Below are 22,936 nucleotides of genomic sequence, written 5' to 3' on the forward strand. Positions count from 1 at the left end.
AGTCAGGAATGGTTGCAAGAATAATAAACGCTTTCTACACTAAACAACCTAGACTTGGTACAAAGTGACATCCCTTACCACAGGTTCTCAGTAACATTGCTGACCGAGCTCTCAAGCCATGATTCGCTCCCAAAGTCCAACAGCTTTTTCTTTTGTCATCTTAGGTGAAAAGAGAGAGCTGGGTAGGGAGAGGGAACATGGGGTGTTTTGCCCCTCACTTTTATAGTTCAGTCCCCCTTTGAGATACATTTTCCTGAAGATCACCCCTCAAAGCAGTTTATTCAACCAGTAAAGAAGGCGACATAATGTCTGGTGGTGAAAAGTTCTGTGTTGTTTCTTCTCACCTCTGTTTCCTGAAATGCAGATTTTTCCTTGTCTCCTGTCTTCCCCCTCTTGTTGTCTGAGGACTGTTTACAACTTGTATGTAAACTGAGGGAAACACACATTCGTTTGTTTCAGACCTGCTTGACCAGTGCTGCCTAATTGGGGCTACGTGCATTTGAATGGGTGCCAACACCACCATTTAGGGGGAAATCATAACTTTACAGATGTAAGCAGAGTCTGAATGAGCTCTTCCCTGACATCTAGTGATGAGCTGTGGAAAAGGACTTCAGGAGCTGATCTCATTTGCATGGGGACACCCACCCTGCCTAGGTGCTCAGCATGATGGGATTGCTTGCCCAAATGGTCACTTTTGGCTGGTGTGGGATCCCCAGTCTCCTTGTTATTGGGGCAGGAGTAATAAAGGGTTATTATCCTTGTTATGTGAATCAAAGGTAGCAAAATGGTACTTGGCATTTCCCAATTGAGAGACTCACCCTCAACTAAACAGCACTCGCTAGGCAGGGGACATGGATTCCAAAACCTGGTGAGTGTAGGGGGTAGGGAGGAGGAGAATAATAGATAGATAGATAGATGTACCTGGTGGTGTGGGGCCTGTTTAAGGGTCCTAGATACTATTTGACCCTTCCTCTCTCCATTTTATAATAAAACAGCTAATTTAGATTCAATTGAGAGTCTTGTTACATGCTTTAGAGCTGAAATTGCTGATACCTAGGTCTAAGTATTAGACTTTGGGACAGTGTCTCTATTGCAAGAGACTGCCCAGTGTGCACCAGCACTGAGGCTCCCCCACTAACAGCTGAAATCACTGAGAGCTGTGTTACGTGCGGGGCCCTGAAGACATCCTGGTGAGTGGCCATCTGGTGGAGAAGTGTGGCCAGCAGGGCAGCTGGCAGAGAGGCATGGCCAAAAGAGCAGCTGGTGGAAAGGCATGGCTGGCAGAGAGGTGCAGCAAGCGGCCAGCAGGGCAGGTGGTAGAGAGGGCCAGAGCAAAGCCCTGCGGCAATCGGCCGTTGGGGTGATAAGCAAGTGCCCGAGCAGTGGCGTGTGTAAGGTGCCTGCTTACCCCCGCCCCTGCCTTCCACACAGGGTGGGAGGTGAACTCTGCGGATGAACCTCTGAAGCCTGGAGCTGCACTGGCCAAGGACAGCAACTGTGAGTGCAGTGCAGAGAAGGGACAGGCACATTAAAGGGACTTTTGGGTTGCTGGACTTAAGAACCTGAGGGGAAAAAGACATGGCCCAACTTACGTGAGGGTGGATCTTTTGCTCATGGTTCATGTTTATACTGAACCCAGCCCTTGTGGCTGCCAACTCTGATGGCAAAAGCGTTATACATATAATGTTGCAACACACATTTCATGGTGATATTATTGACCAACAAGTTATTAGTTTTCAAACAATGCCTTACAAGGTATACTGGTATAGATTATTAAAATAGAGTGTAGGGTGTGAATACAGGGGACATGCTGTCACAGGGTGGTACCTCTCTAGAGCTGTTTAGTGACTCACCTTAATCAACCTCCACTGTTTGTAGCTCCTGAGGAGCTGTGGTCATCCTCCCCCTGGAGTAGAACACAAGCTTACAGAAGCCATTCATACATTTAACACACTGGTCCCCAAAGAGACTGCAGGCAGTTGCAATATCCCAGATTCTCAGACTGCCTCACTGCTCAGGATCATCTCCTCAGCACCAGCCTGAAATTTCCCCTCTTGCTCAATTCATCCCATTAGCTCCAGTTGCTCCCTGGTGCCTTTTATGATTTGTTGCTCTTCTGGGGTTTGCACCCTTCAGACTGGGACATGGTTCTCATGGCTCCTTGGAACACATTCCTCTCTGCAGACAGCCATCTCTGCAATCCCTTGGGTGCCATAGGTTGGCTTTGGCCTTGGGTGTTAGGTTCCATGTGGTGTTGGCACTTCCAAGCTCTGTCCCCCTCCGCTAGCTACAGCCAGCAATGCAGCTGTGCTGCCCTGTGAGATACAGAGTGTGGGCATCTTCATGCAAACCCAGTCTCTGAATTTTTGCCTGGGAGCCTCCTTTGGTGAAAATGTGGCCCTAGAGATGACTTGACACACTTTTTTTTCTCCCCCCTCAGAGGCTCCTCTTTCCCCTCCCTGCCTAACCAGTTGTGGTGCCCCTGTTCACTGACTGCCGATTTTCACATCTGCAGGCTGCGCTTCAGGGACAGATTTCTTTAAGGCACTTTTTAATGTAAAATATTTTCTTACGTGTCTTTTATAAAGAAATCGCAGTGCAACAATGTGCAGTGCTGGAACGTCCAGGCTGCTAGTTAAACAAATGCTAATTATTCCAAATTCCAGAGGGCAGATTGTTGCTGCTTGAGTTAGGTGCCTTCTCTGCAGCATTTTAGAATCTTGAAGGTGTCTGAACTCAACTGTGTAACCTTGCTCTGCAATATATTTGTCCTACTCAGATCTGCTTATCAGGTATGTTGAGCTCTTTCCAGGGAATGGATTCGGTTGCTGACAGAAAACTGTCTTAAAATAGCACAGCCATGTCTAGATGTATATGATTCATCTATTAGCACTGTTCCAGAACAGGGATTCAAACCTGGTGTGGTAGCCACTTGGCTATTGGGTGGGGTTAGCCGCTCTCTCCTCCTCCAGCCCTCTTGTGAGCCTAGCCTGAATTGTATTTATTTAGTGATTTAGGCTGAAGCTATTCCGTAAATTCAACACCAGCTGGTGAATAGTCTTGTTTGGCCCAAAAGTGCATTATGTTTTTTAAAGCAAATAAATGATATATTGGAAATTTTCCCCCACCTCTACTTGTGATGTCTTTTCACTAGCTCTCCTTTCACTATAATCTTCTAACCTAGACAGGACCTGAATTTCAAATGCAAGAAAAGGCTTCAGGGCCATTTCTATCCACTTTATAAAAGCAGGGAGGGGGAAAGGGCATAAGTCCAATTTTTTCCCTTTGAAGCTCACCTATATTATTCATCATTCACGTGACAGACTGACGCTAAAGAGGATTTGTCCTTCACACACACACACAAGTGCAGAGCACTAATGTCACTGTCTATAGCAGGAGAGCGTCTTTTTCACAAATCCATTTAGATACAGCACTGCAGGTTTCAAAATGAATCTGATCTGCTTTTATCACCCCGCAGCTGTTCCCTTCAGCAGGATCCACTACCTTGAACCTGGGAAACAAAATCACTGTTTAGAGTTTTTGAACAAGATTTATAGCAGCTTTTCCTCATTCTGACACCTCTCTTGAATTTCTTCCTAACACCTGAATTGTTCCTACAGTGCCCTGGTTGATAAGACTTCCTAGCACACCATCCTGTAGCTGGCTGGTGTTTTCCAGAAGTGGACACTACTTGTTCACATTACAAAATCCAACCCTCAGAATTACCCTCACGGTTGATGTAAATCATCTGTTGAGGTTTAGGACTGATCACCCCTCTGTGCAGACGACTGTGCATACTACTGAACATCCCTTACGCCCAGACAGAGCCTCTGCTCGCAGCAATGCTGGAAAGCCAACAACCCTGTGGCCCCTGCTACACATCTTACATGGACTCCAAGGATAACACTCACAGTGTTTGATTTAACAGGGAGCCGTCCACCCAATTCCTTTTCCTTGCAGGGAATGTAATGGTGAGTCCAAGCCAGATCCGGTTTACATCTTTGGAAGTAATTTGTATGAAAGCCTGTAATTGACATGGAACAATAAACTGACAGGGAGAAAGGAGGTTACAGTAGTTTAGGAGCTAGCCAGAGACTCAGGACAGCTGGATTTTATTCCCCTTTCCAGCACAGACTCCTGTGTGACCTTGGGCCAGTCACGTCGCGGCTTTTGTCCCAGGGAGCTTTTTCTTTAGACACCCCATCGCACTTGTCCGTGTGCAGGAGCCAGTTTGTGGGGCAGAGCTTACAGCCTGATCTTTCTGGAGGGGAAAATGGAAACACTTAATGGAACAGAAGGTTCTGATGAATGCTGACCTTCACCCAAGTCAATCACAGAGCCTTCGTGCAGCTAGAACTAATATCCTTATTTTGGGGGACAGGTCCAATATTCAATCAGCAGGAGGCACTGCAGCCAGGAGCGAGGGGTATAGGTGAGGATGTGAGCACTCCAGTCCTGAACTGTAGTGGCTAATGCGCACTGCTTGACAGCCACTTAGAGTTTCACCTTAGAGACGGTTGCTCTCCAGTTGGTGGATGTTGTGACCAAGCAGGAATTTTCTGTAATACTTTTGTACCTCAGTTTCCCTCAGTACTTGGCATTGCTGCCTAGTGGCCTTATATAACCTCACCTGGAGCAGGAAGCGACATACAATGCATGGACACTGCTACAGAAATCTTCTGTTTCCAGGGCATGGTGCACTTGCGCACCCGCGTTTGGAATAAAAATAGCGACCACGCACCTCCAGTTACAGATAAGGAACCTCCTCTTTGTTGCATACCCATTAAACTGATAACTACTTGCTGTGGTTAGATGTTGACAGATGTTTGGCCGTGTCTGTATGTTCTTCCTCTGTGCTGGAACGACAGACCTCGAACAAACCGCCCAATAACCACAAGATCCATTAAGGCACAAAGGCACCCAGCCAGGTTTATTGTCGACGAAGCACGGTAATGGAACCTGGCAAACTCTACGAGGATACTAAGACGTGTATGCCCGTGACAATGGACGCAGCTCAGTCAGTGGTGGGACTTTCCATTCCCCCCTAGGCTGGCCAAAGACACTCCCTCTGAGACACATCTTTATACCCTGATACAAACAAGGTACATACTGCCCCTTTGACACAGTTAGTTACTTCCCCCTGACGTGGCTAGTTATCACCCATCACCTTGTACATGCTGGTTCGATCAAAACAACTCTGTTACATACTGTCATCCTGACCTTACCTTTTAGAAGGGGTCAGTGTGTTCCTGTTCTCCTTGGGGAATGTTTTTGTACCATCCTTGATACCAGGATGTTCTGGTACCACTTGATATCGGGATGTGTTTGCATGAGTACTCTCTGCTTACTACACTTGCCAATGATCTTTGCACATCAAATGTGTTTTTTGTACATGAATTGGAATGGTAGATTTAGAAAATATTTTGAAATTGAGGCTCTGTTCTTTTATTCTTTTGCTTGAATAAGCAGAATTGGACCCTGGAATATATCAATTCATCTACAACTGAAATACCACTGTCTCTAGACTGAAACACAGAATCTGTTTAACAATGGCACCACAGTAACTACAGTCCTAAACATAGGTGACTTTTCTTTTTTGTATCCATTAGTCAGAACAAAATAATGTAGGTCCTATATTATTCCAGGAGACTGGAAAGGGCAAATATGGTGCCAATCTATAAAAAGGGAAATAAGGACAACCCGGGAATTACAGACCAGTCATCTTAATTTCTGAACTCAGAAAGATTATGGAGCAAATAATTAAGCAATCGATTTGCAAACATCTAGAAGATAATAAGGTGATAAGTAACAGTCAGCATAGATTTGTCAAGAACAAATAGTGTCAAACCAACCCGACAGCTTTCTTTGATAGGGTAACTAGCCTCATGGATGGAGGGAAGCAGTAGATGTGGTATATCTTGATTTTAGTAACGCTTTTAATACTGTCTTGCATGACCGTCTCATAAACAAACTTTCCATTACAGTATATGTTCCAAACCACACTGTGTTAAACATAATCGTGCAAAGTTTTCTGCTATATATTTCTTTTTTTAAGAAAGGAAATGGACAGCTTCAGCCATTAAGCTGTGATACCTCAAGCCTAGTTGCCTTTTCAGAATGCAAAGTCTAGTAGAGAAAACCAGATCCAGTGAAAGGTATCTTTGCATTCTCTGTGCGTTAAAATAGGGTCATTGTTATTAACACTTAGCAAAAACTTACGTGGTCTGCATAGCCCTGCTATCACTTGTCAACCACCAATGCGGCATCCTTGTTTCCTGCCTGCCTTTGCAAAGCAAACAGGCCACTTTTTGTCTTGCAAACTGCTGCGGACATGTGCACAGAAGACTTGTTCCCAGACGTCTTGATGTTGTTTACAGAAATTCATGCGACTGGCTTAGGAAACACAATATTTTAATAATAAATATGGGGTTCATGTTCAGAATGCTGTCAGTTAGCAGAATGCTGTGGTCCTGACACTCAATATGAACAGGCTGATCCACGTGTATGTTCAGTTGAGAGCCGGAAGGCTTTGAGTGGGCCAGTGAATCCAATATGGCTAAAGGAGGAAGATGAAATCAAGCAGTTACTTCTGCATAGATTTTTCCTGGAATGGCTTTATTCAGTGGAGCGCCACTGGAAGCTCAGGCAACTAGCAGTGAATGGTGGGACAGAAGAGTGATGCCGAGCTGGGATGACCAACGGTGGTGGCTGAATTTCAGGATGAGGATGTCTAATTTCCCACGGATCTGTGCAGAGCTCATCCCAGTGACGCCCTCCACATGAAGAGGCATGTGGCCAGCTGTGACGAAGTGGGAATTTTTCATAAAATTTTGGAAGAATATTGTGTGTGCCCCAGTTCCCCCATGTGCTGCATGTTCAACCACGTGCTGGGAAGGGTGTTTCCTTTGGGCACAGTCTCAGCAGACAATGGTTGCTCTGATGGCCTGGATATCTGATGCCTAGCAACTAACGGCCCTGGGTGGCTGACTTTCTGCAGGAAGCCAGCCTGTTTGACTGGCTGGGGAGGAGCAGGGGGTTGTGGCTAAAGTGAGGCGACTGGAAGGAGGGTTCGCTGGGGATTTTGGGACTCGGGGGTTGAGAGTCAGGTCTCTGGGCCTGACCAAGATGGACTTTGCTGTAACTTCCTGCTTTCTGTACTAACAAAGGATTTTCTATGCTGTGTTCCAGACAACTAATAAACCTGTTTGTTTTACAACGCTGGCTGAGAGTCACTGCTGCTAAGGAAGGTGTGGGGTGCATTGCTCCCCTTTTGGGTGTGAGTGCAAGGCTTCCCCATGCATCCTATTCAGGTGGACTCACTGCAGGGAGCTCATGGTGTGAAGCAGAGGTGCCGAAGGCTCCAAGGTTGATTCCAGGCAGCGTTGAAGCCACGGAGGCTTACCCTATTGAGAGTGTGCCCTGGGAGGGTTGTCACACTGCAGAGGGTCCTCCCAGAGATTGATTCAGAGCGGTTCCAGAGAACCAAGACTGTGGCTCCATGACAACATCACCATCTGGAAGCTCACCACCCCGAATGACTGCTGTTCAGTTGCTAATCAGTTGCGTTGGTAGACTGCCTGTCCAGGCTGTTGTCATGGAGGTGTGTGCTGATTTTGGCCAGGTGCTGCTGTCCTGGGTCATAAAGCCTGGAAATGCACAGGAGACAATTGTTGACGGATTTGCACAGATGGGGTTCCCAGATTGTATGAGGGTCATTGTACAACTAAGGATGAATAAAAAACAAATAACACAAGTATGTAGGGACAAAATTAGAAAGGACAAGGCACAAAACAAGATCAAACTAGCTAGAGACATAAAGGGTAACAAGAAAGCATTCTACAAATATATTAGAAGCAAGAGGAAGACCAAGGACAGGGTAGGCCCGTTACTAAATGAGGGGGGGGAAACAATAACAGAAAATGTGGAAATGGCAGAGGTGCTCAATGACTTCTTTGTTTCAGTTTTCACCAAGAAGGCTGGTGGTGATTGGACGCCTAACATAGTGAATGCCAGTGAAAATGAGGTAGGATCAGAGACTAAAATAGGGAAAGAAAAAGTTAACAATTACTTAGACAAGATAGATGTCTTCAAATCACCAGGGCCTGATGAAATGCATCCTAGAATACTCAAGGAGTTGACTGAGGAGATATCGGAGCCCTTAGCAATTATCGTTGAAAAGTCAGGGAAGACGGGAGAGATTCCAGAAGACTGGAAAAGGGCAAATATATAAAAGGGCAATCTATAAAAAGGGAAATAAGGACAACCCGGGGAATTACAGACCAGTCAGCTTAACTTCTGTACTTGCTCTGGTGGTGGCCACATGCCCTCAGACTTTAGGTGGCAGGACCCTTCTTCCCAGCATCGGCCCCCTCGTCGGGGCTATGATCCCCCTCCAAGTCTGGCCTGCAAGGTGTCTTGACTGGTGTTGGGATATACATATATCAATATACATTGTAATTTATATATTTATGTAATATGTTAGAGGTTATTAAGGCCTCGTATAAATGATGCATGCTTAACATAAATGCATGCATTGCAAGTTAGCAACCGAAGCAAGGACTTAAGCTCAAGGACTATTAGAACTTTTTGTGCAAAAACAATTTTACATTCCAAGAAAAATACGGAACATTTTTAAAACCTCTATTGCGGGTCTAACACTGGGGGCGTCTCCTTGCACTGGGCTCACTGCCCAGGGTCCCCCTCACTCTTCCCATCTGCTCACCGCACCTGGCTCCAGACTGCTCCAGCCCCCACTCCAGCTCCACTCTGCCTCAGCACAGCTCCTGCTGCTGCTCTGCCTCCAGCTCCCTGGGCTGATTCTCTGGCTGCTCTGGTTGCTACAGCTCTGCTCCCAGCACAGGTCTGCTCCCTGGGCTGCTTCTGTGACTCTGCTCCCAGCACTGACCTGCTTCCTGGGCTGCTTTTCTGGTCCCTCTGGCTGGCACGGACCTGCTCCGCAGCTCAGCTTGGGCCCCCTGCTTTCTCCTTAGCTCGGCCCCTCTCTGTCTGACCCAGGCAAATCCAGCTCACACAGAGGATGGGACCCCCCGGCCTCCTGACTCCCTGATTAGCCTGCCCACCCTGTCAATCAGGCTGACCTGGAGCATTGCCCTCTCCCCATTGCCCCTGGGGACTGTCAGTCTCAGGGCCCTGATTTCCCATTGACTCTTCCCCTTACTTCTGGTACTGGGAGCTACCCAACCAAAAAAAAACGCGACTGAGTTTTAGTAAGGGGCCAACAGTCCCCATACACATGTTTAAAACTAAGTGTGTACTTAAGTCTACAAGATTGAAGCATACGAATCAAGCCAAGTACACACTTAAGTGCTTTGTAGAATTGAGGCCTAAACTTTCTGATTGTTTTCTTTAAAAAGAAAATCCCCTGCACCAGTGTGCCTTGCCTGGACCTTGAGGTATCTTTCTAGTAAGTCACAGAAGCACTTGCCTGAAGTGCACTATGAATGCACTGCTGTGGTATTTACAAGCAGCTTACCTGGTGCTTCCATAGAGCAGGCTGAGCTGCAGACTTTAAGCCCTTGCTCCACCATGAAAAGGTATGGGGAGGAGAACATAAATCCAAAGAAGGTTATCCTTTCCCCTGCAAGTACTGTTAGGATCAAAGAGTTTGGAGCCCATCTCCTATCAATAGTTGGGAGTCTCAAGCTCACTCTTCCTACAGAAGCATTTCTACTGATTCCAAATTGTTACACGCTTTCTACAAAACAATATAAAAAGTTCCAGGACTGAAATAGCAGTAGCCTTTGTCATCAGGCCTGGCATACCACATTAGCAAAGCTGTGTTAAATGGTAGCTAGCAAAATAACTAGCCTGTTCTCCATCGTTTATGCAAGAATCACGCTTACTCAGAATTAGAAAAAATATTCTTCAGTCTCATGAAGGCTTTCTATTTTTGCACCTACTGTCAGATATTTCAGTTGCTTTAGTTATAAAAGGACTTTTGTCATGTTTCAAAATAGTTTTCTTTGTGCAAAAAGAAAGAGTAAGGTGTCTTCACAAGAAGCATGGAAAGAACACATTTTCTGTCACTTTGTTGCCACCAGATCAATGATATTTTCATACCACACAGGGGAAAAAACAACAAGACGTAGCCAGTCACTGGTTAGACAGGATTTGGTCACTTTGTCGCTGAAATGTCTGTGGTCAATATCTCTCAGTCGGGTAGTACACACTTACAAATACCATTGTAGAAAATACACCTAAAGGAACAAACAAAATCCTTTTTCTCTGCTCTTTCATCTGCTTGAGAAGCATGGGGAGGGGAGAGCACATATGGGTACAGTCTACTTGTATGCACATCAGTCTAAGGTTGGGGACATAGACAACTTGAGTCCCAGCCTCGTTGTCCCTGGAAATACTCAGGATAAATTTATTTCCTGTTAGTCAATAACATGCAACAATTCCTCCAGAAAAATCTATCCCTTATTTTCAAAAATACACATGTATTTGTAAATTAAATTAGTTTAAATACTTAATTTATTTCTACCAGCCCCATGCCCACTTCACCTTTATGCCTCCTGTCCACTGCTTGCCCTCCACCCCACTTCCAGGATGAAACATTTTAAAAGTCACATGTTTAATAACGGACCGAGGGGCAGAGGCCGAGGACGTATTGGGGAAAGCATGGAGTCAGAAGCGAAGATCTCTAAATTTTGTTTTTAAATATTAAAAATGGTGTAAAAGTTTAAATATGGATTTTTGGGGGCAGGGCTGGGGGTGGTACAGCCATGCCAGAGGAGCTGGCAATCCACTAGACCCCCCCTACCTCCTGGCATGCACTGACTGATTCCTTCCAGGTGTTCTTCCCACTGGCTAGGTCATTGTGGGTGAAATCCACCTCTGTGTAGAGGGACAGCACAACGTCCATGCACCACAACCTCAACTTGTGTGACTACGGGAACTCAACCATATTAAGGTGGGCACAAATGTAGAACCATGACTCCCTTTTTAGACACAGGGCCCAATCCTGTGAGGTGTGGTTTGCCCTCCCCTCCCATTGATTTCAGGGAGAATTAAGCTTGCTCAGCACATCTTGCAGGTTTGAGCTCTCACATGGAAGAAGCAGTCTTCCCCTCGAATGGGGCACTCGGCCACAGAATCACAAATACCCAGTTGTTTCACAAACAGTGAACACGAGCTGGGAGAGCTAGGAGGGAAGGTTATATGTTAAAGATGGCTTCCCCTTATGGAAAGTTCAGGAATTGCCCGTGTAATTAAACTTTATTTTTGACTCGCAATCTGAGACCTACTCACTAATTACCTATATTGCAAGGATTTCTCTGGTATGTTACCAGGGAAAGGAAGTCAAATGTCTGATAGACAACACTTCCTCATTTTGGATGTGTCTGTCATCCTGCTAAGACGTACCGATGAGGCTGCTCGTAGACACAGTTTCTCCTCTGTACGTTCACACCCTCCTCTGCTCTGGTCATGGCTGGAGATACAGTTTATGCTGATTTAAACACTGCTGGAGCCTCTTCAAGACCACCACATCCATCTCAGCACCGCAGTAAGTGGATTTAATTTATTGATTTTATATCAGATACCTTCTATCTTTGAGGGGGCTCCTATTTTTCAAGTGATTTTTTTCCTTCAAGTGCAGCAGAAATAATTTAGAGAGAGAGAGAGATTCAGTAGAAATAAAGAGCAGGTCTGTGTTTTATGTACCATATGAGTGGCAGGACTTGGCTAATGTGAAGTCCTTTATCACAGTCAGAACTGGTAAGTGAATCTCTCTAATGCAATTCAGAAAACTTCATAGCCAGTGACAGTCTCTATACATACAAATTGAAGTGCAGGGCAATACAGTTTTATGTTGCACACCTTTCATACACATTGGAAGTAAAGCATTTAAGCTAAAACACTGACTTGCCCATTGTAGTACATAAAGACCCATGCGTTGGATGAGTCTGGGGAAGAATGACTGAACACATGGAATTTGAGAGACACAAGGAGCAGGAGGATTTCATTGTTTTATTGCAGAAGTTTAACATAGATTGGGGAGAAGAGATGGGATCTGAAAATAGCTATGGAGCCACTTTGATGCAAAAGGTCCTGGAGGCAAGACCAGAAGCTGAGGGGCATGTAGAGAAGGGTTCTACTAGATATTATGGAGAGGCAACTAAAGAGGCAGAGGTCTGTTATCTCAGGAAATGGGGCTGAAGAGGAGGAAGAAGTGAATGAGAACCTGGGCACTGCGGATGATGAAGGCAACCAGAGAATCTTTGTACTGTGTTCTGAAATGGACAGAAAGTCACAGACGGTTTCCAAGGACAGGGATGATGTTTCCATTTCTGAGCGTGGTCATGGAGGAGCTACTGTAATGCAAGCCAGCTGCAGTGTAATGAGTTGGGAGTTAGGGGAGATCAACAGAGTAGTAGTAAGGATGAGAGGAGACTTGTGTGGTTTAATTTAAAGCTGTAAAATGTAAATCATAGTATACATTTTTGAAAACGTCTGAAAATTAAAAACTTTAAAACTTGGATATTTTGGAGAACTATGATAAAGATAAAGGTAAGTTAGTTTAATAACTTTAGAGTGTGTTTTCTGTAAGTACAGCAGGGAAATTGATCTAAATGATTAACTATATTAAGCTGTTGATCTGAGCCTTCATATTTTCACTGTATTGATATTTAATTTGCTAAGTAAATATCCCAAACATGTTATCAAGCTACTTACACACTATATATATAACACTGCTGTACTATCCATAATGGTATTTCATAGTGATGATTTTTTTGTATCAATCTGGCTTTATCATGTTCTCCTCTTTATTTGTATTTTAAAGTAATTATTTTGAACTTACAGATGAACTGTATTTATAAAGCTATTTTCTTTTTACATACACACCTATGAATATAATTAAATTATTGTACAGGGCCTGAAAATGATTCTTATGAAAGTACCCCTTTAGACTTGCATTAATAGTTTATATTTTCATGACATTTTTTGTTTTAGCATAAGGTCCTTCTTATCTAGCTGTCAAGGTGTAAGCTTTTATAAAGCTATATCCGCGCTCTTCAGACGTTACTTTCACATAGGACTGGATATTCTTCTCTTGAAAAATATTTTAAGAGCCAGATTCTGTTCATGCGTAACATTAGAAGTCACTGGAGTTACTCCCAGCTTACATCAGTGTAACCGAGAGCTGAATTTGCCCCTCAAATTGTTCAGTTGTTTCTTAGCTAAAATTACTCTATTTTGAGAATTGACTGTGAAAATAATTTGGAACTTACTATTTCCAATGTCACAACTACTCGGCAAATAATACTGAGCAGAGAGCTTGCTACTATGAATAGTCCCATTGGTTTTAGTCCCTAAACTTGAAATGAAAACTAACTTTCTGTGGAAACATGGTAGTAACATCAAATAATAAGTCAAACTGAAAGACAGTTTACAGTAGAAGCCTGATCTAGAATTCCACTGCTTCTCCATTTCTAACCCACCCCCCCCGGCCCCCAAATGATCCTTTTAGCCTGAAATGTGTGTGTTAGTCTGAGGCTAGATGAGAATGTTCTTTGGAAAATTCAACAATCATTTTATTTTTTTAGTGATAAGAAAGGAGAGAGGGGACAGTTTTCACTTTTGGGAAATTGTTTTCACCAATTTTTTTCCCACTCATAACTTATGAACAAATTTATTCTTTCAAATTAATCGTATTAAGGCCACGATCCTGCCAACACTCATGTGCTTAACTTAACACGTGAATAGTGTGTAAAGTAAAGCATGTGCCTCTGTGTTCATGGGATCATGCTCTTGAGCTCAACAAAAATGCGAATGCAGTGGGCAGTGGTAGAGTCTGCCAGGTGCTATTACCGTGCTTTGTCGACAATAAATCCAGCCTGGTACCTTCATGCCTTAACAGATCTTGTGGTCATTGGGCGGTTCACTCGAGGTCCGCTGTGCCAGCTGTCTTTATGAACACTGGGCTACCATTTTCTGAAGTTACTCAAAGGGCCAGTATTCAGCTGGTGCTACTCTAAGAGAGGGTCTGTGCCCAGTTAAGGAGGCCATTGAGGCATGACATCAATTGTGACCAGAATCAGCCACGGAAGGATCTTTGCTTTTTAAGAGAATGTGAGTTGGTTTGGGTCTTTTCCTGCAACTTCTATTGGTTTAGAGTAAAGAAGACGCTTAGATAAGATATGTGGTTTTGTTTGTAAATCATCCTGTTGCTGTGTTTTTTTCTCAACGAAGTAAATAACTTCGTTTTTGAGAGAAAAGTGCTGTCTTTGAAATCCACATTGTAGTAGGAAGAGAGCCTGAGATTTAAGCCCTTGTATCAGAGGTCTGGTATGATGCAGGACCTGCTCACAGAATCTGGCAGGAACAGGGCTAATATTGCAGAAATACACGTTCCTAAGAAGTGCTAGGCACAGAGTACTCACGTAAACACATCCCGATATCAAATGGTACCAGAACATCCCGGTATCAAGGATGGTACAAAAACATCGCCCAAGGAGAACAGGAACACACTGACCCCTCCTAAAAGGTAAGGTCAGGATGACAGTACGTAATAGAGATGTTTTGATCGAACCAACACGTACAAGGTGATGGGTGATAACTAGCCACGTTAGGGGCAGTAACTAGCTGTGTCAAAGGGGCAGTGTGTACCTTGTTTGTATCAGGGTACAAAGATGTGTCTCAGAGGGAGTGTCTTTGGCCAGCCTAGGGGGGGAACAGAAAGTCCCGCCACTGACTGAGCTGCGTCCATTGTCATGGGCATACATGTCTTAGTATCCTCGTAGAGTCTGCCAGGTGCTATTACCGTGCTTTGTCGACAATAAACCCAGCCTGGTACCTTCATGCCTTAACAGATCTTGTGGTCATTGGGCGGTTCACTCGAGGTCTGCTGTGCCAGCTGTCTGCGCAGAGCTGGGGCAGCACATAGGGAGAACACAGAGAGGACACACACACACAGCCGAACATCTGAGGCAAGTTGTCTTCTGCCTCAGAGCCCAATACCCAAGTTATGAGAACCTGTCAGCAGAGGCATCTATTCTGGTTTTGGTATAGACAAAACCACAACAAATCTGGAGTTTCTTGGCCCAGCCATTTTGGAGGAATTGTGAGCCAAAGAAGAATTTTTTTTTTCAAAAGCAACCTTCTAGTAAACTCTCAAAATACTGCTGCACAGGCTCAAAGGAGAACAAGTTGCTATGTTTCTTATTCCTCACACTGGATGCTGAAGGATTTTCACCAAATATTGACTCTTGCAGGTCTCCCTCAGTGCCCACATTGGCATCGGATCGCTCTCGGAGTTGGATGGGCTGGGAATGTCATCCTGGCGGGAGCTGTGATTGTGCTGGGCGTCTGGGGTGAGTAGTTGCAGGCCTTATATTTTTGTTATTATTACTACAGTAAAATCAACTCAGATTCACAGACAATATTGTATTCATTGCCGAAAATACTATCAAACTACAGAAAATGTTGCAAGAACTCAGCACAAAAAGCAGCCAAGTCAGACTGAAAATTAACTACCCTAAAACAAAATTTATGCGGTCTGATACCTTGCCAAAAGCCCAAATAACAATCAAGGGAGAACCAATAGAAGAAGTTGAGCAATAGGTCTATTTGGGCCAAGAAATTAACATGTGCCACGATCAGGAAGGTGAACTCTCGCAAAGAAAGAAATCAGGTTGGTGCGCATTCAATTCTATCAGGGCTGTCCTCCAAGGAAAAATCAACCAGGCAACACGCGCCAGCCTCTGAAACTCAACAGCACTGCCAGCAGCGTTGTACAGCAGCGAAACAGGGGCGCTGATGAAGACAGAGGACCAGCAACTGTCTGTCACGGAGAGGGCGATGGGAAGAAGAATTCTGGGAATTTCAATCCGCGACGGAGTCCCCCGTGAGGTGATCAGACAGCAGAGCGAAGTGCAGGATGCCGTTGTTGAAAGCAGGTACATGGGCCGGGCATCAAGCTAGGCTCCCTGACAATCGATAGACTGCAGCTGTCGCTGAGTAGTACCCACGGGAACTGAAATGACCAGTCAGCCGATCTCCAAAGAGAGGGGAAGATTTTATCGTGAAAAGGCCGCACACGGAGAAGGAAGGCCAGGGTACGAGAAGAATGGAAGATGTGTCGTGATCAGCGCAATCTATATGAGGGCTGCAGGGTCAAGGTGACTACACTGGCTTACAGGCCCCCATTTTACTGGATTCTTTACAGGTACCGGGTTAGACTGTCCCTTAGCCAAGGATTCTTAATGTGCACCTTGAATTTGCCTGTTACTTCGCAATCCCACGGAGATCTCATTTGTGATTCCCGTCTATTTGTGAATGCAATACTTGACACATTGGACCATGCAAGTCAAAACTTTACATTAACTAGATGTAGTTAAGAGCTTGGGATATAAAAATTGTGTGATTGGACTAAAACAGCTTCATCATTAAATGTGCAGGGAAAAGTGGAATGAATATACATTACAAAGTGGAATGAATAAGATTTCCTCTCTGTTCCTCTCATAGATTAGACAGAGAGTACAGTATTTAATGGATTTTATACCCTCTACCTTTTTTCTTTTTTTTTCTTCCTAACCCTGAAATAGTAATCAAAGGATCCCGCCTGGAGGATTTCCGATCTCAACTGAAACAAATGCTTTGTGTTTCATCACACAGCAACTCAACAGGTAACCGCATTCTCATTGAGCTCCTTTCCCCCATTTCATACCCACCGGAAGAATTCGCTGCAACTTAAAATCAAATTAGGCAGTCAAAATGCTCTCGTTTTCTGTATAGCAGAGATCTGCCACACCTTCATGATCCTCCTCCCTGTCTTTAGTTCTCTTCTCATTTCCACTTGGTGCTGAGCAGAAGCAGAAGCTGTGACATCTAGTGGCCAGATAGGGTAATTCCCAGTAAGTACAGGGCAATCAACTTGCAGTGCAATAAATATTTCTCACAGATCCTGGGATCCCAAAGTACTTGACAAATTATGTAGCAGATACAGGAATCCCTTCACCCACTACACAAATGCAACTGCCTTTGGGGTGAAGCTTAGTGTTTGTTTCGCAGCGCACAGCAGCCAGGCACAATAGCTAAGAAGGGAAGGGCATTCCCATATCGTAACATCCCTGGGCAACTACAATCGCTGCGTATTAGAAAAGTATTTCAGGTATTTTAAATGTGTGAATGAAATTTAGCAGCTGGAAGTGGAGGAAGAGCCAGAATCACGTGTTCAGGGAGTTCTCCACAGAACAGGAGTGTCCTGGGTACCATTAGAGAAATTCAGGGAGATTTTAGAGGGGCAAAATTCGTTACACAAGCTGTTTAGACCTCCGATATTCAAAAAAGGCCATAGGATTTTTGTGATCACAAGCAGACTTAAGTTTTATTTGTCACATGAAAGAAGGCATTACCAGGAGCACAGCACCAGCTAGTGGTAGGTTTGGGCATTAGGTTTAGTTCTAACTTACCAGGTGCTGCTTTTTCTTCTTAATTACCCATGCCATTTAATATCTAGCACTCATGGTCTTCCCTGGAGGTCTCCCCATCCACATACTCACTTATGATCCTGTTAAACTTGTAAGATCTGATTAAATCCAAATCCAAGTGCTAGCTTTTAATGTATCAATCTACTCTCTTCTCTTTGGAGTAACAGCAACGGAGGGTCCAGAAACAAGTTAGAAAAGTAGCAACTGAGTTAATAAGAGCTGAAGTGCACAATCTGGAAATGTCTTACTTTCCAAAGTATACTACCCCTAAACTCACCAGCAGGAAGTGAGATGAGAACATAGGCTTCAGAACTTTCCTGTGTACAGTTCTCAGTGAAGAATTAGGCTTTCTTCTGTTAATGAAAGAAATTACTGAGTTAAAATAGCACAATATACACGCACAAGTGTGTGTTACACATCCCCCCTCTTTGGCTGGCTCACAGGGAATGTGAGTCTGTTACAGCTCCCACCTAGAGAACCATCATCTCTAGCTCAAGTTGTAGAGGTTTGTGCTGTTGTTAGGAGGAGGGATGGTGCAGGATTTAGGGCACAAGCTCAGGACTTGGGAGATTGGGGTCATTTCCCTGCTGTGCCACACTCCTCCCATGTGACTTTGGAGAAATCGCTTAACCTCTCTGTGCCTCAGTTCCCCATCTGTAAAACGGGGATAACGGCACTGCCCTGCCTCCCGGGGGTGTCGTGAGGCTAAATCCATTAAAGAGGAAAAGTGCGTGAGCTGTGTTCTGTATGAGCTGTACTCTCTTGTGCTTTAGATGATTAAGTAGAAGAGCAATTAATTGTGTTAGACTCTGAGCAAAGTGTCTGTGTATTAAATGCTTCACAACACTACTGTGAACTTCCAGAGGGAGTTCAGCTGTAACTGAAGTGGGTGCCAGATAGATCTGTGCCCTGAGAACATGTCTTGGGACCCCAAGATTAGGGTAGTGGCTGGACTTGGTTCAGGTCCCAGAGTCTTAAACACCTGCGGATCTAGGGACCCAGAGGCTTGGATTCCCCTCACAGCAATCTGGTGGGTGGCTGGCAAGGAGGTCAGTGACACCTGGCCTGTGTTATTCCCTGCTGGTCCACTCCTCCGGGTGCTATTCATGTACTGCAGTGATGAACATACTAAAAACACCTGAATAACACAGCTCACTCCTGCAGTTCTAGTCCTCACTCCTGACCCATCCTAGCTCTGCCAAAGACCCTTAATCCTGCCCTAAAGTGTGTCTTGCTAAGAACTGAGCCTTGCCTCAACACACACAATCCAAAGAGAGAGACACCCTGGTTGGGACACTGAATCTGAAGGCTCCATGCATGATTTTACTTAAAACCTTCAACACCATTCCTGACACCCTCTTTCCCTTTCCCCCTCTAGAGGGTGCCGAGTGCAAATTCTGCCCCAGGGATTGGTTGTTGCATAGAAGGAAGTGCTATTGGGTCTCTAAAGAATTTAAAAACTGGAAGAAGAGCTTTGAAGACTGCACAGTGAAGACGTCTCAAATGCTCGTGATCCAGGACCAGGACGAGATGGTAAAGAAAATATGATGCTGAACCTTCCGCTGGAGAAATGGGTCTATAGTATAATACCAGGACTTGTGTCAGCCATAAGTACAGAAAGAAAGTGTTGGAAGGAGGCTCAGCTGTGTGAAATTTGGATTCATTAAAGCTAAAACAAAACATTCTTTACATCTGGGAGCAAAGAGGGGGAATATGCTAAACAACGCAGCTCCTACGGTGTCTCCCCATCTTCATTTTTTTTTTTTTTTGCTTATTTCTTATACTTTTTAAGTAGAAAAGAACTTGTTCATGTTCATAGTTCAATAGCAAATGGATTTTTCTTATAACTATAGTCTGAACCTCTCAGTCCTACACTGAGATTCCATTTTCCCAGGGGCAGACGCTGCATTCGCTGTCTGGCTCAGGCCCTCAGAGCGAGGCTGCAGATTTCCCCCGGAGGCTTCGCGGGCAGAGCCCCTGAAGCAAGAAGCAGGGTGTATCTGTGCTGATGCACCCCGAGAACTCTAGCCTGTGTCAGTGATTTTACCCAGTCCCTTCTGCTTTACACTTCACAGGATTTCATACGGGATGTTACAAGTGGTGTAAATCCTGTTTGGATTGGACTTAATGTTGCATCCCCTGAGAGGAGCTGGATGTGGGTGGACGGCTCCCTAGTCAATCAAACACTGTGAGTGCTCTTTGACCTTTCATGTGTTTATTTTATAACTCTGGCAGAAAATCGTAGTCCATTGCTTTCCAACTTGGGTGCTTAAAATTCGGCACCTCAATCCATATTCTGATCTAAAATGTACAACAGGTGATATGGCATCCCCTAGTAGCCTACTAGGAATTGAAAGCCATAATGTATGTCACTGGGAAATTAATTTCCTTTAAGGGCTTGGCTTTCACATGTAACTTGGCTTTCTGTATAGGTTATGGTTTTTCTATAGTACCCACATTGTAGAATCTAAGCACTACCCTGGTAACCTGGGCATTCAGTAGGCAGTACTTTCTCCTTGTTGCAGGGATGCCCTGAGCAGAATACACCAGATTAATATATTTGGGGGGGAGGTACGGGGGGGAGACTATCCCACGGGACAATTTAAATGTTTGAAGCTCCTGGCCTCCTACTCCTGATGATCGGGGCAGGTAAACTACATATGCTGGGGCTAAAAGCTTGGAGGTCTGCTGGAAAAACCCAGCTGGGGAACCTGAATTGGGACTTTGAGGCTGGAGGGTTTGTAATGTCTTGGTACCAATCATCTCCCAGCTCAGAGAAGACCAAAGGAAACTTTTATTCCACCACTGAGAGAGGGAAAGCAACTGTGAGTGTTTGTTTGTTTGGTTTTTTTTAAACTGAAGCCGGATTCACTGCTTGGGGTGTCCTTGTGACATGGATTAGGGCAATTACCCCATCTTTTCTGCCTAATTGTTGTTATGACAACTCCACAAAGCACCAGACCAGCCTGTCACATTCCTGCGAACGGGTTCCTCTTCTACATGTGCATGCCCACTGCACACAAATGAGGACGAATGACTACAATAGAACTTGTTGAATAAATTTAAACCTCTGATAATATATTTTCTTCATTCCCCAGGTTCCCAATAAATGGCCTTGCTGAACAGAACAGTTGTGGGGTGATGAAGAAGGGACAGATTCGTTCTGATATCTGTGGTGCTGAATTCAAATGGGTTTGCCAGAAAGAAGCCTTTCAGATATAAACAGGGTCTTTAAGTATGTGTATTGATGGAACTGAAGTCGAAAGCATCCGCCGTGATAATTTGTAACGTGATTATTTTAAATGGTTCTGTGTTTAATCATTTTAATTCTCAGGGTCTGTAACTTTACAAATCGGTTTTCAAAACAGGGTCTATTCCTCTATTTCTTGGTTTTAAGAGAAGCTGTTACGAAACCCTGAAAAGCCAGCAATTTTCTGCTTATCTTGATCTTAATCATATTTTCAGGTGTGAACAACTGTTTCAAAACTGATAGCAGAGGCAGGTTGGGACACCCAAGTGCTGTTTTGGTTCGTTTGACAAACGTAAGTGTTTGAGAACTCTTGCACATGGGCCAAATTTTTAGAACTAGCCTCTAAATCTGTGTGCCCAAAGTCTACTATTTCGTTCCTCAGGTCTCGTAGTTGCGTGTCCCGCTGACCACTTTGGTGAACAAATGCCGTTTATTTACCCAAATCTGAGATTCTGTGCTACCGAAAAGAAATTGGGTGGGCAAGTTTAGAGGCAATATTCTCTGAAAATTTGGTCCCAAGGCTTTGAGGTACGATGGAATCCATACAGAGTGAGATTTTCAAAGGCAGGTAGGGCAGTTAGGCACCCAATTCTGATTGAAAGTCAGTGTGCTTCGAAAATCTCTAAGACCACAGTGTTCCTCTGGATATTATGGGCAAAGTTTGCAACTTAGCCTTTAAGATGCTCTGGAAGGGGTGGGGTGGGAATCCATCCCCACCTTTTTCTTTAATTTGCTTCTCCGTGATGAAGGCCCAAAAGGTGGGTGTGTTTGATTTTTTTAAAACTGTTTATTTAGGAAGCTTTAACAAGCTTACAAATCCTTGCCATGTAACTATCAGAAACAAAGCAATCATTACGACAGTTAGCTTTTGTTTACAGGGACTTTACAGAGGAATATAGTCATCAGATCTTTCTATTTAACAGGGTGATACCATATATCTTTACACCGATTGTATTTCTAGTGATTTTATTAAATTGAGTTACTACAGAGAATTCTTTCCTGGGTATCTGGCTGGTGAATCTTGCCCACATGCTCAGGGTTTAGCTGATCGCCATATTTGCGATCGGGAAGGAATTTTCCTCCAGGGCAGATTGGAAGAGGCCCTGGGGGTTTTTCGCTTTCCTCTGTAGCGTGGGGCACGGGTCACTTGCTGGAGGATTCTCTGCACCTTGAAGTCTTTAAACCATGATTTGAGGACTTCAATAGCTCAGACATAGGTGAGAGGTTTATTGCAGGAGTGGGTGGGTGAGATTCGGTGGCCTCCATTGTGCAGGAGGTCAGACTAGATGATCATAATGGTCCCTTCTGACCTTTAATATCTATGAAAGCTCTGTATATGTGAGACATATTTAACAAACCTGTCATGTCTGCCAAATGTTAGTATTCAAAAAGAAGTTGGGCATATGTGCTGGCTTTTTTGTGGGTGAATGTATTTTTCTGAGTACTGAATAAAAGGTAACCACATATATATCTGTTCTTGGTCTATTTTGGTAGGTACCTAAGTGGTGTTTGAATTTTTCTGTAACCAACCTCCCATATTTTTTGAACCATTTCTCAATAGTTGAGCTATTTTTTTTCCCAGTGAGAGGCTACCACTAGCCAGCAGCAACTAGCGGATGAGAGATTAATTCATTTCCTTTGGTGTGACCATTTCCACTAGGAAGTCCCGGGAGGGTTACCAAAGGATCATTTGGTAATAAAATATCCAACAATTTGTGATATTTGGTTACTGCTGGGATCCCAAGACTCTCTCGTGACTGGACACGTCCACCATATATGCATAATAATCTCCTTTCCCACCCCAGTTTCTGCAACATTTATCCCCATTCAGTCTCTCTCTGGTTCTCAATCTGACTGGTGTGAGGTACCATTGAAACAGTAGTTTAGCAGAATTTTCTTTTATTGTGCTGCAGGTTGAGGTTACTGCTCAAACCCCTTTCCTCTGGGGTAACTTTTCTATCCACACCTTTTCCCAGCACGTCCTACATGGACATTTTTTTTAGGAAAGCTGTCTGCAGAGCTTGCTATCAATTAGTTATAATGTTGTTTGCTTCCTAATTGACCAGACACCATCACTTCTATTCAAGTGAGCTTTCAGTAGAAAATAAGTTTTCCAGAAAGTTAAAGAAACATAGTGCCTGACTTGAAAGTACCGGTAGCAGGGGAGAGTGGGCCAGTTAAAGTTAGTTTTGATCTCTAAATAAGTTAGAAAAGTTTCTTTACTGAATAGCCA

The 22,936-nt window shown here is 44.2% G+C and overlaps 1 protein-coding gene across 1 annotated transcript; it reads left to right on the forward strand.

Moving 5' to 3' along the window:
- Positions 1 to 10,819: 10,819 nt before the first annotated feature.
- LOC114021150 (killer cell lectin-like receptor subfamily B member 1B allele C) lies at positions 10,820 to 22,169 on the forward strand. The gene is made up of 6 exons (XM_037915090.2): positions 10,820 to 11,527; positions 15,237 to 15,335; positions 16,569 to 16,649; positions 18,832 to 18,986; positions 19,529 to 19,641; positions 20,552 to 22,169. Exons 1-6 carry the CDS (start codon positions 11,449 to 11,451, stop codon positions 20,673 to 20,675), a joined length of 651 nt encoding a protein of 216 aa, XP_037771018.1. The 5' UTR covers positions 10,820 to 11,448; the 3' UTR covers positions 20,676 to 22,169.
- The last annotated feature ends 767 nt before the right edge of the window (positions 22,170 to 22,936 follow it).

This window comes from Chelonia mydas, chromosome 14 (assembly GCF_015237465.2).
Source record: "Chelonia mydas isolate rCheMyd1 chromosome 14, rCheMyd1.pri.v2, whole genome shotgun sequence".
Lineage (NCBI taxonomy): Eukaryota > Metazoa > Chordata > Testudines > Cheloniidae > Chelonia > Chelonia mydas.

Bases quoted from the DNA above. Each gene is read 5' to 3' on its own strand.
- LOC114021150 (XM_037915090.2), top strand. From the start codon at position 11,449: ATGGCTGGAGATACAGTTTATGCTGATTTAAACACTGCTGGAGCCTCT. The intron at 11,528-15,236 runs GTAAGTGGATTT...TGACTCTTGCAG, and splicing joins ACATCCATCTCAGCACCGCA to GTCTCCCTCAGTGCCCACAT. The intron at 18,987-19,528 runs GTAAAGAAAATA...TACACTTCACAG, and splicing joins TCCAGGACCAGGACGAGATG to GATTTCATACGGGATGTTAC.